General features: G+C 26.9%; 1 protein-coding gene and 1 long non-coding RNA gene across 2 annotated transcripts in view; one reads left to right on the forward strand and one right to left on the reverse strand.

Moving 5' to 3' along the window:
- Window positions 1-17,524, reverse strand: part of LOC114131530 (uncharacterized) — a 39,151-nt gene that overhangs the window by 5,574 nt on the left and 16,053 nt on the right. The window contains exons 7-12 of the mRNA XM_050197580.1: window positions 10,665-10,715; window positions 9,577-9,594; window positions 8,159-8,212; window positions 5,673-5,729; window positions 3,241-3,249; window positions 2,363-2,428 (exon numbers count right to left, since the gene is read on the reverse strand). Coding sequence (XP_050053537.1) covers window positions 2,363-2,428; window positions 3,241-3,249; window positions 5,673-5,729; window positions 8,159-8,212; window positions 9,577-9,594; window positions 10,665-10,715 — 255 coding nt within the window. The remainder of the gene's footprint in view (window positions 1-2,362; window positions 2,429-3,240; window positions 3,250-5,672; window positions 5,730-8,158; window positions 8,213-9,576; window positions 9,595-10,664; window positions 10,716-17,524) is intronic.
- LOC114131525 (uncharacterized) lies at window positions 12,721-13,570 on the forward strand. The gene is made up of 3 exons (XR_007603273.1): window positions 12,721-13,010; window positions 13,098-13,331; window positions 13,446-13,570. It is a non-coding gene; the product is annotated as an uncharacterized LOC114131525 (long non-coding RNA).

The following is a 17,524-nucleotide window of genomic DNA, read 5'->3' on the forward strand; positions in this document are numbered from 1 at the left end:
ATGAAGAAATAGACAGTTATAAATTAGAAGACATTAGCGTGAAAGTATTGAGCTTTAAGCTTTGAAGTATTAGAATGGGTGTCATAATTAATTTTTGGCAGTACTCTTCAAGTATTATATGCATTATTTAGATAAATAGTTAATCAAATTAGAAACAGGTAATAACAGTCCTTGTGTGAATGCTCTTAATTTTAGGCATATTGAAGTTGTAACGAAACACCGCAATGTGGTTCCACCAGTTGACAAGCACTGATTAGCCAAATAATCATTAAGCTAAATAATTTCAATAAAGGGCGTGCTTATCAAAACCGTTTTTAGCACTCACATCAATTTATTATTTTGTTCTATTCATTTTGTTATTGTTAGTTTTATCTAGTTTAAATAAAATTAGACATTTACTTATTTATATATATGTATATTGTATAATATAATAAATATTATTATTATTATTAGCTGAATTTTGTACTCATAATATTTTGAAATTTTATGAAATTCGTTATACCAAAAATTAATTTTTTACTGATGATTTTCTAGTGTCTTTTTGTTAATATTTTTAAAAAAAATTGTTGATAAGTGAATATTTAATTTTAATTTTTTTCACTCAAGTACCTTTAGGTATATTTATTACTTTTCTGTTTAGTTATTTTTTTTTCGTTAGTCATGACCGGTCAGGAGTTGACGACTTCTCTCTCCAGGATCCGTGACTGTCCGAAAAGAAGTGCCGCCTGTGACCGAGGTTCGAACCGGCTACAGTGCGCGTTACGACTGAAGCCTTAGTCCGCTCGGCCACAGTGTTCCCCATTTAGTGAGTACACAAATAAATAAGTAGATACTTTGGCGCATGAGCTGGTCACATACAACTGTGATGTTTGTTCAAATGATTCTGGTGATCTGCGAGCACGCAACGCATTGATGTTTAATGAGATAAATTATGCTAACTTGAAGGAGGATTTCAACTCAAATTTTCAGGACGTTAACATTTAGGAGTCACCGCCAATTTAGATTCCATCATAGATCTATGAAATCTACCATTACAAGCTAGCGATAAATCAGACGACCGTGTCGGGGTTCTCTTATTGACCAGACACTAGAATTTCGCTTTATCTATAACAGGTATTATCAATTTGGATTTGGTTTATTCACCGTTAATGCGCTGTATTTGAGATAATTCACTTTTTTTTTATATATATTTAATTATCTACACAAGATTATCTATGGGCTCGGTGTGATAATACAAGAGTAATCCAAGAGCATAGATAATAATGATATGGATAGGACATATCGGTATTATCAGCGGTATTTAAGGGATCCAGTTGAGGCCAAACAAGTATACCTATATAGAGCATCAATTATCCTTATAAAAACGCCTCAATTGCCTTCCCCTCCAGGCACGCGGCCTCAAATATATTTAACATAGGCGTGGCCTATCCATATCTTTATTATCTATGTCCAAGAGTAAGCTTTTGACACCAAATTCAAGATTGTAGCTATCTTGGTTTAGAAGTAATGCAAGCTTAAAGATCAAAACTATCCCAAGTTGTAGCATTTGACGGTAATCTAATCTAACTAAAAATATGCATGTAGCAAAGTAATGGACAATGAACTGAGCACTTCATTGAAGAACTTTTACCTGTAACTCAAGTTAGTCTTTTTATAAATTTCATACTGATTTATATTAAACCTTGTTGTTATAATGGGATGAAGCAAATAAGTAACCTATTATATTCAAGGCTCTCATTGTCTAAATGAACACTATACCTATTCATTAATTTAGAGCTATTTGTTTCTGATTTCAATAAAGACATCTTCCTATCTTAAATAAGGATATAAGAATATTTAGAGTTCACGTAAGAAAGCTTGAAAAAATTCTTTTTGAAATTGGGATTAAGTGTAAGGAATGAATCAAAATTCTGGGTACATTATGGTATTAGAACTTCATTTTAACATCGATCTGAATATAATAGTGCGACAACTAGTCTTTAAGCAGCTCTAAGTGATATAATGGCAACAAAGCAGTACTTAAAAAGTTACACCTCTTTTTACATTTTACATTGATATATGTTCTATAACAGCGGTTCACAACCTTTGTATAGTAGTGACCCAAGATATTTACCAATTTTTCATGGGATCTTTTTATAAATAATGTTCAATAGGGGAATACAAAATAACAATTGGGTACTTTTAATTAATTAATTTTTGATGACCTATTTAACATTATTGGCGACCCAAAATTGAGTCGCGACCCTATGGTTAAGAACCACTGTTCTATAACACCTCATCAATTATAATATTATTATATATTGTGCTTACAATTAAAAATATTAAAATTACCTAATTAAAAACTATTAAACTGTTTACTTACTTTTGCAATCATTTTTTTCGTCGTCAGTGTAAGTAATAAGATTATTTCCTATTGAATCAGCATCACCTGGGACAATTTAATGTTTAAACAATTTTTTAAATTGTTAAGTAAATAATATATTATTGACTAATAAATCATATAATGTGGTATTTATTTTATGTTATAATTATATAAAATGTGAATATATAAGCTATTATTGTTATTATTGTTATTGTACCTATAGTGACATTGTTTACAATGCTTGTAATGAACGTATTAAATTTGACTTCAATGACAAACCATTGTTCATACCTGAATCTTAAATTATCTTTCATACTTTCAATTCGACTAACAAATAAGAAAAGTGAAAATTTCTAATGTCTACAAAAATACATTGAAAACTGTAAATATTCAAAATTATAATACTTATAATATGAATATTTGTTGAAAATTGCAAACCTTCAAGTTAATTATGTTAGTGATTTTAACATATATGTTGGTGTGTACAAAATCGATTTTGTCATATAGTCATATTGTCATATAAAATGCATTAATTTTTTTAGTTTCATAGATTTATTTTTTTCAAAAGTTTTTTTAATTAGTTTAGAAAAACCGTGAATCCTAAATTTATCAAGCAAAGAACCGACTATATCAAATTTTCTACCGGGAATTATTTTCAAAGTTGAAGATTAAATACTTTTTTCTGCTCCAAAAAGTGATGATAGACATTAAAAAACAAACCATTGTAAACAATTACCACATTGTTTCATCTATGCTTAACCATGAATCTAAAATGTAAATTTAAGCAAGTATTTAAGCAGTATTTTTAAGCAAAATAAAGATTTGTGCTTATATTTTTAATATAATTAAGTACATTTTATAAAATTGAATGTGCTTACGTATAATTTCTAAATGTTTTAAAAAATAAATTTATACAGAAAATTATAAATTATATTTGTTGTAGACATTATTTAAATTGATTAACATCACCATTTACTTATAATTAAAATATTTAAACATTATATTTTATACTAAATTTCTTAGTTATTATTATAATTACTAAGTATTATTTTATCTACCTACTTATAGAATTTTAAAATTTTTATCTAATGAAATTACTAAGTATGTTCCATTGCCTAACAACAAAAGAGATCATTTCTCGAATTGGATTTTCAAAAGGCCTGGCTGTATTTTTGAATCAACTCAAATTTTGGAAAAATTATTTATAATATTATTAAAGTATATATTACTTTTAACATAAGTATCGGTAAAGTACAATTATGGTCATGATGATTATTTCTTTATTTAACATAAATTATTATAACAATTGAGAAACTAAGGTAAGAAGTTAATAATTCAGTGCAACTATTAGCATTCGGGGGAATTATCGATTATATAACGGTATAAGTTTACCTAGGTATAAATTTCACTGAACCTTAAATTTAAAGTAATTTAGTGTAGTTATAAAAATCGGAAATAATTTTTCTTTTAGCTTTTACATTTACAGTACATTCAGGTCTTTTGCTGTTTCCACTTTTTAAATTATAATATTATATCCTTTTATTTTAACTTCATTTTAACATACCCTTTTGAAATGTCCTAAGTTTTTACAATTGAAACAGCTTAACATTTTGTTCTTACAATCAGATTTAGTATGAGTCGAGTCTTACAAACGACTTCTTCATAATTATTTCCATATTTTTTATTCCTAACCTTTGATTCTGAATGTTTAGCCATTTCTATTTAATTTTCTTGCTTGAACTGGAATTACTTTAGGCGTTTGATCATTTCTATTCACAGGTCTAAAATTGGCTGAAATCGTTGTTTACAGGGTCTATCACTAATATTAAATCAACACTTATGTTTTTTTTAATGTAATAGCGTCTTCCGATTAAAATTTTTTTTTGATGTCCTGAACTCCCGAGTCTCCAAAATATTTTAACATGACGTAGTATACCGTTCAGACTTATTGAAATTCACAATATTTCGATATTTTTTTGAAGTTTTGAGATAAATTGAACTAATTGTTCGTCTTTTACCAGTTGGGATGTGGTTATTTATCTCAATTGTTTAATAATGAAATCAGTTGAAATACATTCCTACGCTTGTGACGTGGCTGTTATAAACTGTTAAAATAACTAGGTATTTAACAACGAAGCAATTTCCACTTTTGCGCAGTAGGTACTCTAATATTTTCGTCACCAATTTTCAATTAATTAATACTTTTGTTTTACGTTTAAAAAACTAGAGATCCATAATTACACATAATATAGTCAAAATTATGTATAATACAATATTATATAAGTTGTTATTAGAACCAACCATATTATGTATTACAATATCAGTGAAAAAAAATTGTAAAATTAAAATTGTATGTAATTATTTATCTGACATGTCTAGTGAAATGCGTGAAAAAAATTAGTAGACAATTTTTGGTTTTCTTTCCATAAAAAGCTCGTTGGTGATGTAGAGCGCTGTAAATGTTCAAATGTACAACGCTTGGTTGTAAATCTTACTTTAAGCGAAACAGTACCTATTGGCGAAATGTTTGATAGAACACAGCCACTTAAATTTAGATTTCAATGTTATAAAAAGGAGGGAAATAAGTATTAATTTAAAGCGTAAAGCTTTAGAAAGAAGAAAAAGCAAGAGTTCATCGAAAAAATCATTTGCGAGTTTATATCAAATAAAATATCACGCATAGACTATATGAAAAAATTGTGCTTAACAAATTTACCCGATATATGATTTTTTTAATATTTTTATTTATACAATTTTTACATTTTTTTAACGTTAAAAATTTAAAATTTAATATTATATTATTGTACTATACGCTTTTTTTTTTTTTTTTATATAATTTTAATAATTTACATAGTGTGCACCAAAACATTTTTAATCAAACTTCTTTTGATATAGTCCTAATAAGTTTTTATAAAGCGGAAAGGAATTTGTGGTGTACAGAACCGGAGCCGTTTAAGAATTTACCAGTTTGTTAAATCTTTTTGGACGGGAGCTGTTTGGAAATTAACTTTTTTGTAAAACGGTAGCCGTTTTGAGAAACGGGAGCCAAATAGGCTACGATCTCGATAATATAAGAGTAACTAATAATATAAATACGAAATTAATTAAAATAGTAATTAATTAATTAGGTGTATAAAATTTAAAAATAAAACTTAAATTATGGTAGGTAAACTTTGGTTAAACTTTCGGTATTGGCGCTTATATCCCACATACATTTGGTGTACGTTATAATTTACAAGTTATGGTGTTAAAAATATAATATTTTGTGTTATTGAAAAAAAAACGATTCATAATATAAAAATATTATTACCTCTATAAAAATATTGGTTTAATGAAAATTCGTCCTCATAATAGGTTCCCAAAGACTCTATTTTAAATAATATGATTAATTGTATCATAAAATCAGGTAATAAACATATGTATTTTTATTTGAAATAACATTTAATGAAAATTAGAAGGCCGAAAAAATGAACGATTATAATATAATAATTACCTATTATACTATTATAGTAAAAAATTGTATTTGGGGAATTTTGGTCTGAATTTAATAGATATTGTATACTACTCTGAACTCAATAATATTGTTATTTATAAATAACATTTTTCACTTCAGATATGTTAGTATCATAATTTTCGATTCATAAAATATAAACAACATATTATGTATTTTGTACTTTATACTATGTATGGTTTTAATTTTTATATTATGTGTATATAAAAGTATCAAGTGCTGTTCTATTATTGACATGTATGTTCTTCTAGATGCAGACCATAGAAAATGTCTATATTCTTAAGAAGACACTATGGCGGCATCGGGCATATGTTATATCTGTCTTATACACTCGTAACATAGTTAAATACTGTTTTGCGCGAAACAACTTTATTCCCTCGATATTTTTATCAAAATTATAAATCGCATTGGGAAGGACTTTACCTGTGTCGTAGCGTTAATTTTTTGATAGTAAGTAGTTATCAACATTTTTAAAAATAAAACGAAAAAAACTTAAAGCTCTCAAACCAATAACTTTAACAGTATTCGTGTTATCAAAAAAATTAAAATATTATTGACACAGGTTTTTCTACTAAAAATCTACTAATGCTCATTCTTTTCTTTAATCTGAACTATAATAAACTGTATATGTGAACCGATAATTTTTTTTAAAAAGGTTGGCCAAGTGAGTAACGCTCTGCTGTATAGTAGGTCACTATAATGGATGTATTAAATTTGAATTCAATGATAGTCGACAGGTACCATTATATACGAAAAATAATTCTGAACAGAGATGATTTGTTAGACTAGAATATAATTTCCAGAGTGTGGTAAAAAAAGTTGTTTATGTTTCAATGCCCTGAATACCTACCCCAAAATTAAGTCATATACAGAAAATGCCAATTTAAATAGCTGGTGAAATTTTCAAGTATCTATGACTTATACTTTTTGAATAATAACATATATTGAAAATCTTTTGGGGATAAATCGTTATCATTAAGCTATTTCATAAAAGTTTAAAGTTCAGACTCCATAACATTTTTTCCTATAATGACACTTTGAGTTTTCTCTATAGCTATTTGAAGAAAAACTTATGAAAAACTTATTGTTGAATATTTTAACCTTAGATATAGATACAAAAAAATTTATGAATTTTTAACTAAAAATTACTTGTACATTTTCGCAATGTTGACATATTTTGAAAAAATGTGTACATCAAACACTTATGAAAAAATGTTGATTAACGATTTTTGATTTTTTTCTATCTACACTAAGATCAACTAAGAAGAAACGTTGTAGCTGGTTTTGTGTAAAAATTTCCATTTTTTTGTCACTTTTTTTTATTTTTCCCGTATTTTTTGAAAATATACTTGAAAATTTTTACTGTGGACTTCTATTATGTAATATGAATCTTTATTTTACTATTGGAAATCATCCCTTAAGTTTTAAATTGAAGCATTAATATTTATGTTGATAAGTCATGCTGTAAAGGTAGTAGGTACAGACACTAAAAAAAAAAAAAAAACAAAATAAAAATAAACAATCATCATTGTAAAATCAATACCTACATTCATCACTTCGTTCATAATCTAAAAAACTCAATGGTGTCAATATGGATGTATGTCATTGACTAAATTCATTTAACCTGTTATTATTTGGAAAAATATTGGAATCATTTCATTTCAGTGTATCAGAAATGTAGTATATTATATTTATGTATAAGGCTGGGATTTTAATTCTTTAAAAAACTTTAAAAATGCCCTAAAAAATAAAAATATGACTTAAAAAACTCAAAAAATGCATTTTAGTTAATATATTTATTGTAGCTTAAAAATTGGAAAAAAAATTTTTTATAATTTTTTATTTTTTTGGTATTGTTACTATAGTGTTTGTTACTTGTTTAGTTCTGGACGTACTAATTGCCAATTGGTTACTAATTCAGTAGTACTTATCGAGGTCTAGCTATTTATGATAAAATTGTTATCGACGATAACTTGTCGTGCTATACAATTTATTATTTATACCGTTGGCAGTTTGCTGAATGTCTCTTGTCAAACAATTTTCTTTCATTTTAGGAAAAAATTGTGAAAAATGCTTTAAAATCTCAGAAAATACACTTAAATCGTTAAAAAATGCATTTAAGGTTATTTGTTTTCAAAAAATAAAAAAATTACTAGTCCGAGGTCCACCCCACCCCCTAATGTACAGCAGAGCGGTACCCACTTTCCGACTTTTTTTTTTATATTTAATGTAAAATGTATTTATTAAATATGTAAAATTAGTAATTAGAACGCATGACAACTTACGAATGTTAGTAATTAACTTCATTAAATCGTCAGCACGATTTCCAATGTTTGAATCTAAAAATAGTAATAATTATGATATTATGGCATGTGATAAGATATTAAATACTTATTTTATATTTATATTAGACATAAAAAATATGCCTTATAGAATTTTTAAAGCTAAATGAAATTTAAATTTAAATCAAGTGTTCGAAACAAAAAAAAATATCATTCTTGAAATGTTCATTGTACAAAATATTTTTAAAGTAAAATTCAATATATCATATTAATTATGTCAACTACATAAAAGCTTTTATAGAATATTTGTAGATATTCTCGTATAAAAAACTTTACATTTTGAAATATTTTGAAAATACATGAAATATCGTGCTTTTGTATAATACGTAGGTAATACGTTTTAGATGTATCTCGTTAGTGAGTGTCGAGTGATATGACACAATAAAATGCTTAAAACTATTTGAAAAATCTAAATTATAGCCAATCCGTAAAACTGACTTTTATGAAATGTTAAGTTAGAGGTACAATAACATTTAATTAAGTAAAGCAATTTTTACATATTATTTGATTTTTGTAGTAACTGTTGATTATTATCGTTAGAAACTCCTGATTATCATAACCTCAAAGGCACTTGTTAAAATTATGAAAGTGGAAGTTTTATAACCCGAATCAGAATAAGGCACATGCACCTTACCCGTTTACTCACTCCTTCCTCATCTCCTAAAAACCTCCTTCAATATATGATAAATACAAGGTAAACAATATTCCGATTGACCACGTAGTTACTAGATGTCTAACACACTCCGTAGCACTGAAACTGTTCAACAACTCATTATCGCTTTGACTGGCTCTCAACAAAGAAAACTCCGAAGCAATCTACACATTTTTCCACACCATACATTTAAGTAAATAATTGTAAATAAATGTTAATATTTCATTCTTGTTTTTTGTTATTTTTTTCTCTATCTTTAATTGTAAGCTATAATGACCTATGCCGTTGAAGCCTTTATTTTAATTAAAAAAAACAAACGATTTATAAATAATTTTTTTTTTTTCTTAGGTTTATTTTTAAATAATAGTAAAAATATAAATTTCTGGTATTTTTTTAAAAAACTGTGCAATTGGTATCAATTATCATCTATTGAGTGTAGCAATTGTAAGCTATAGCTATACCTATGTTTGATACCAGAAATAATATTATTTTATAAAGAAACAAGTATTTATACTTTTTTATTTTAAATTATGCATCACATAATAAAATGGTTATAACTGCTGAGAGAAAAATATTAATTGTTCCGCATAGAATCTAACATAATATGTAATTCAATCTGTATTTTTAACAAAACGTTTAGTGAGTTAAGTGAGTTTTACATTGAATAGAAAATTATGTATACTTAGTTTATAAAATTAAACGCACTTACTACTGATTACAAAGTCACCTATAAAAATATTGAAAATTATAAATTATGTATTGTAACATATATTGTAAGATTTCTTATTTTATTGATGTGATATAATTGTAATTTAAACATTTATCAGCAGAATCAATTTTAGGGTTTTAGTTTTAATATTAGACTAAATGTAACTATTGTCAAATTTAGAGGTAAGCATATTATCTAAGTCATACCACATGCTTTTTATTGATAATAGGTGAATTACTCATTTACCCATCGATGCTGGGTATTACAATCCAAAAAAAAAAAAAACATTTAAATTTTAAAATTTCCATTTTCACCAGTAAACAAATCAAATATTTCATTAGCACGGTGATAAGCTAACTATATTAAATATAAAAATTATTCCTTATAGTATTTTTAAAGCTAAAAGAAATTTTAATTTTAATCAAGTGTTTGAAGCATAAAAAAATTCATTTTCGAAATGTTCATGTACAAAGTATCTATGTTTAAAGAAAAATGCAATATATCACTTTAATTATATCAACTACATAAAAGTTTTTATAAAATATTTTTAGGCATTCTTGTATTAAAAATTTTACATTCTGAAATATTTTTAAGATACCTGAAATGTCGCTCTTTTGTATAATACAAATACTATAAATAATACGTTTTAAATGTATCTTGTCAGTGAGTAGATTAGCTACTCAGCTAATGATATGGCAAATTAAAATCCTTAAAACTAATTGAAAAATTTAAATTAGCCAAATCGTAAATCTAACTTTTATGAAATGTTTAGTTAGTGATACAAACACATCAATATCTATAATCATGATCAAAATATATTAATCTACTTATCAAGTGAAGATTGAACAAACAAATTACATAAAATGTATCTCAAAATTGTATGAAATAGTATGTACCTAATATTAGGTTCCCGAAATAGTTTTTACAATAATAGAAAATAAATGTAAAGTTTATTGAATAGAAAAACTTCAATCCAGATTAATAATATTTAATTGTATATTATGCATATTAAAGTATAATGTTGCCAGTTGTCATAAAATCTATTACGTTAAAAGTATAACTATTTATAATTGCATGTATTCGTTTACTTTCTTTAAGTTCGTCAAAATGTATCGTTTTAACCGATTCTTCAAATTTATCTGAAACATTAGAACAACAATTAGATTACCTACATGAGATATCTACACGTAATTATTTAACAGAGTTATTGACCAATGTTTTGTCGCGAAGTCCGATTCAAATGAATACGGTTACAAATCGACTTTAATAATAGGCTGGACGCTATACAATAAATTAAAAAATATCAAGTAGGTGTTTAAACTAGCGGACTGTATTAACATGTATTTTTTTCAAATAATAAAATAATAATAATAATAATAATAATATACATAAAGAGGACTTAAAAAACTATGTTAGTCCTAACGAAATTACATACGTGATTAAAATAATAACAAAAATAAACGATCACGAATATGACAATAATAATAAAATATGATAATAATTTGCGGCGTATACACGATTAAACATATCATGACAGATATTATGGCTACTCAACGAGCGCGGAATAGTCGTTTTCAATATTACTTTGGTGATAACAATTCTGCAGCGCTCTATAACCATCACTGAGATAGTTAAGAGTATAATACTGGAGCGCGGACTATGATGTAAAAACGAGCCGACGTATTTTTCGTTACCCCCACTCCTGTATGGCAAGAAATTGAACTTCCATACAAATAACATTGAAAGACTACACATTTTAACTTGACACAACTCTGGGATAAATGGTCGTATTACGTGAACTTTGGTATCAAAATTTTTGTTTTTATGTGTACTTCAAACTTGTATTTACAAAAAATAAAAACTCTGAACAACATTTTTATTAAAAACAAAATTGTCCACGCTGTAGTATACATAGTATAATACTCGTCACGCGATACCATATTATAATTTATATTATTTATAATGAATCTTGGAAAAAAGCCCAGTACCAACTAAATACATTTTTTTTTAATTTTATAATGTACCTTTACATCAATTTAATTATGTAACATTTTTTTTGACATAGGTATTTTATTATTTATAATATATATTACCTATATAAAATATTCGTTTAATAATTTGTATATACTTTTCTATCATAATAATATTTAATAAAATAATACACCAAATATTTTAAACTATAGGTATAAAATATACATTTGAAGTATCTATAAGAGAGAAATCATAATAAAAATAACATAAAATAAAATAGATGTTATTTGTACGAGTATATAATTTTAAAAAATGTTTAAAGGTGGTAAAAAATTTCAAATAATTGAAATAAATAAAAATAATTATCATAATAAAGGCATTGTTTTCTGATGTTGTGCAGGCTAACTATTCGAAATATTAAAATACTATTAGAAAATCTAATACGCTTATCTCATGCATAGTATTCACTATTTTTGTTTTGTGTATTTACTAATAACATTTTATTAATTATATAAAGTAATTGAGAGTTTAAGTTAATTTCCATATAAAAATGGTTTTGTCATGTTCGGCCTTTGGATGTACAAAGAGTTGGAACAAGGAAAGTAAATTAAAATCTATTCAATTTCATAGGTGAATAATATATTATCTAATTATTATATTTTTAATTTAATGTAGGTAGTCTTGATAAATATATTTTTAATTTTTTAATTTAAAATCATGCTGTTTATTGCAATTAATAGATTCTATAACTGTTGTAATAAAATATAAATTAGTATTCAATTAAAACCCTAATTTTAATATCTAGATTCCCACTCAAAAAACCTGAGTTATTACAAAAATAAATAAAAATGTTCAGAGTTTTTATTTTTATTTTAATTTGTTGTAAATACAAGTTTGAAGTACACATAAAAACAAAAATTTTGAAACCAAAGTTCACGTAATATGACCATTTATCCCAAAGTTGTGTCAAGTTAAAATGTGTAGTCTTTCAATGTTATTGGTATGGCAGTTCAATTTCTTTCCATACAGGAGTGGGGGTAACGAAAAATACGTCGGCCCGTTTTTCGTAACATACGAGCATAGGCGAGTCCGCGCTCCAGTATATTCTTATCTATCTCAGTGATAACCATTGAACTCTATATTATGATAACTGGAATGCTTACCAGCAATAAGACCAATGTAAATATAACCAATATATTGTTCTGTGATATAACCGAGCTAGCCTGTTAGAAAAGGATAACAGATAAGAATGGTGTTGCTATCTTTTTCTATCATATGTTTAATGTTATGATTTCTCAACGTTAAATATAATAATATTCGTTTGATTTCAAATTTTTTAAATTTTAGCTTAATTAAAAGAAATACGACCAAAAGTAATTCAAAATGGTACATTTATGTAGTGCTTTCAATTGTACCAGCTCTAGTGATATTAGGAAAGATCTATCATTTCATAAGTTAGTAATGTTAGTATACATTTTTTTAGTTTTTATAGTATTTTGATTTTACACATTGATCATTTAAAATAAATGTAAATGATTTTAATTTTTAAGATTCTCCCTTAAAGATAAGGAAAATCTGCAAAAATAGGTACATGCTGTCAGAAGAAAGGATTTTAAACCTACATCTAGCTCTACATTATGTAGCTTACATTTTAAAAAAACTTATTTTTTTTAGCCATTGTAAGTGGGAAACAAATGTTAAAAAAAATTGTTGTACCAACTATATTTGATTTTCCAAATCATTTATTGCCAAAAAATAAAGAAAGAAGAATTCTGCTACGAGAAGTAAGTAAATTTACATACAAATATATTTTTATATTATTACGTAGCCATGTAAATAACCATGTATTAGGAATTTTGTTTTGTTTAGTAAATATTTTTTTTAAATGTATTATAAAGGACACAACCACAATAACAGCCATTCATAATAGTAATAATACAGCTACTTGTGAAACAGGGACTAAGTTTGTTAACATTGGTGTACAGACTAAATTAACTGGTGAAGAATTAGAAAAAAGTGAGTACCGCTCTGCTGTACATTAGGTGCCGTATGGATCATTATTATATATTATAGGAGTGTTAAATTTGAATCCAATGATAGTTATCATTGTATACGAAAAACGATTCTGAACGAAGATGATTTGTCAGCCTAGGATATAATTTCTAGTGGTTGGTGAAAAAGGTGGTTTATGTTTTAATGACCTGTACACCAAAATTTAAGTTCTTTTATAATTATTGTAAACTAAACTTATGAAAAATCTTGTATGAAATTTTCAACTCTTAGCTACTTATACAAAAATTTTTATGAAATATACCTACAAAATAATTTGCAAGTATTCATAGTTTTGACGAATTTTTGTCAATATTTGAACTTCAAATGCTAATAAAAAAAAATTGTGATAATCGAAAATTTTAGTGGTCTATAAATAACTCAAAAAAGTCAAAATTTTTTGAAAATTTAACTATATACGGATACCATTGACATTAACATTTGGTGACAATTTCAAGTATTTTCAGTGATTAGTTTCTGAATTACAACCATAAAAAAAAATCGATTTGGTCGAAAACTGGTTTTGCGTAAAAATTGCCGTTTTTCCGTCATTTTTTTTTTGTTTTTCTCGATTTTTTTGAAAACTGTTGAAAAATGTTAACTTTTTACCTGTATAATGCACCAAGGATATTCACTTTTACATCGGAAACCACCCCCATAGTTTGAAATTGGAGCATTATTTCGACTAGTTATGCTGTACACAGACACAAAAAAAAAAAAAAAAAAAAACACACATCATTGTAAAATCAATACATTCATCACTTCGTTCAGAATCTAAAAAACATTGGAAGATTTACGTCGGGATAAGAAAATTTCGCAAAACAACAATTAAGTAGAAGAGATAAGCGAGTAAGTAGTATGTGTGAAATGTTAAATTTATTAAATGATAATCACTTAATTGGAGATGCTGTTAATGATATTTTTAAGAACCAATTTGATTCTTCTTTGCCTTTTGCTTTATTTTAAAATGAAATAGCTAATGTAAATAATGCTTCAAATCACAAATCTTACTCAAAAAAAATACGAGAATTTTGTTTAACATTGCATTTTTATTCCCCTCGAGCATATGCGTTTATAAGGCAAAAAAGTACACTTCCAGATCCTTCTACTATTCGTAGATGGATAGCACTTTAGAATTACACGAAATGAAAATTGTAAAATTTATATCTTCATATTATTGTACTTTAAGAGTGCATACTGCATACACAGTGTAAACAATTGACACAGCAAAAACAAGGTTCAAAGACATCCCTTAGGCATAAATTAAACAAACTTATTTTATTTAACCATGTTTAATCTGAATTATTTTGTGTATTATAATAACCAGTTTATATTATTTAATTAAACTTTTATATTTTTTACTATTTTTATACTATATGACTTCAGCACTCTTGTGATTAGAAATTGTGCATGTTAAATACTTTTAAATTTTAATTGAGCTTGATTTATTTTATAATTAATATTTATTTTCATTGTATGCTTTTATTTTAACTCTACTGCCTATTTATGCTCTTATTGTTTTTAAAACTTATTTATCATAATATAATTTTGTTAATTTATGGTGTATGCTTTTTTTTTATGCTATAATAAATATTTTTACTAATTTATAGTTGTATTATCATTACAGAAAAATATCTAGCTGAAGTCAATTCAACATAAGTTACCTAGTTAACTTAACAGATTATACAACTTCAAGATCATGACTATAGTTAAGGTATCTACAATTTCTTATAGTATCTTTAAATAATTATTTATTTTACGAAATTTTGGCCAAAAAGTATAACAAAAATGTATTGAAGATTTTGTTTACTGGATCTTTCCAGTATTAATCGTTCCAAGATTATAAATCTACAATATTAAGTTAAGTACAATTTAAAGTAAGTAGTAAATACAACTTCAGGTAAGTAGTGTAAGTAAATTTTCTTTTAATTATGAATAATATTAAAAATACTAAGTATGTATTTATTTTAATAAATATTATTTTACAAAAAATAAAATTGTTGTTATTTTATATGCTTATAGTTATAATTAAAACCTTCTAACTTTCAATTTACTAGTTAATTTATTCCCAACATACAATTTCCCGCAACTTCCTTTACTTTTAGTGATTTATATGAAAAATGCAGAAGTCCACAAGAAAAGTATGTTTATATTAATAATTGTTATATTCTGTGGTTTTATTACTTGTTATATTATAAATTATTTATATTCTATTAAAATAATCAAAAAGATTATAAAAAATAAATAGGGAGGTACAAATATTAAGAATTAAACTAAAATAATATTGAGGGAAATAAATCGTAAATGAATATTGGATGCATCTTATTATGCGCGGATGCGCGATGTTCAAGACAAAGATAGTAACACCATTAGTATGCCCCATCTCTTTCTAACATTCTCGCTCGGATACGGGGTAACACTGCTTGGTGAGCATTCTAGTTATCATATAGAGTTCAATGCAAGGTGTATTTAAATACACCTTGGTTCAATGTCTATAACAGCAGTGGAATATACTGCAGATGTACTATAATTGCATGAAATAGAACTATATCCATAGATAATAAAAAATTATCAGCTGATTCTGAAAGTAATTTCAGTAATCGTGTGATACCGCTTATAACATAGGCACATAGCCCGTCGCGTAAGTGCGTAACCATAAATCATAACACGGACTAAGATACCTTAGTCCGTGAATCATAATATCTTTAATCGTGGGCGTATATAATATACCCGATAACAGTTATTATCAACAAACAATAATATAATATAATAAACAAAGGGGGTGAGATACGTCTGACCCGGTCGTCGTCGATGGCTGCCGCGGCTACCGGGCTACTCCGGGTCGACGTACTTATTCCAAAGGCGACTTGTACACCACTTTCACGTCTGTAGACACAACTAAACTAACAAACGATCCGCGCCCGTTCCGGACAGATAGCACAGTAGCACACGCACGGGCGTGTTATAACGTACGTTAATAATTATAATGTGCGGAAATCAACCGCATACAGCAAACACAACACGAATAATTGTGTCGTCCGCAATGGCGATTAAGTCCAACATAAAGGAAAGAACAACGGCGAGCAAACACACGCTTATGCTACGGCAGCGGGCAACAACGGCGGAAAACGACTATATAAAAAACGTCCGACTACGACCCGCGTGACACAACAACGCGGCGTACGTGTATTATAGAATTGGGTTACACACACGAGACGATGGTAAAAATAAGCTGTCTTACATACGACAGACGGCAATACGCAACGACTGTAAAAAATACGTAAGGCAAGCCCACGCGGTGCACCACAAAAGAAACACGACGAAAAGACGGAGCGCGAATACAACGACGGCCTTTTAACGAACGCATTTTTTTAATTATATTAAAAAAAATATGTCAGCTCGGGCCGACACTGGGCGGCTCACCGATGAGTGATGACGTTAATGCGATCGCGACCGAAACCGGATCTCATTTGAGTGTCTATCGTCGTATTGCATTACCTATTTAATTTGTCCAATAAGTAATCAAAAGTTGATTCATTCATACGAAATTAATTAAAAAATTTGATTTTATCATTTCGTAATTTTATGTACAAAGTATAAAAAGCTCCTTCTACATATCTCACCGCAACTAAAGGATGTAACCAAAACTTCTGGCTATTTTTTGTTCACGTTTTTTACGCTTTTGACGCAAAAAAAGCTATTTAAGCTATTTTTTTTTTGTTCATATTAAAAAATGAATATAATATCACCAAAATCAAAACTTATAGCACACGACGCAATTTTATAGTCATACTGGTACAACGTGTGGGTAATTTATAAGTTAAATATACACACATAATATAGGTAATACTAATTTCATAACCCATTACTTTAATCCGATATTTTAGAAATTATCGGCTACCTAATGTGAAAAGTACATCCAACTCCG

This window comes from Aphis gossypii, chromosome 1 (assembly GCF_020184175.1).
Source record: "Aphis gossypii isolate Hap1 chromosome 1, ASM2018417v2, whole genome shotgun sequence".
NCBI lineage: Eukaryota > Metazoa > Arthropoda > Insecta > Hemiptera > Aphididae > Aphis > Aphis gossypii.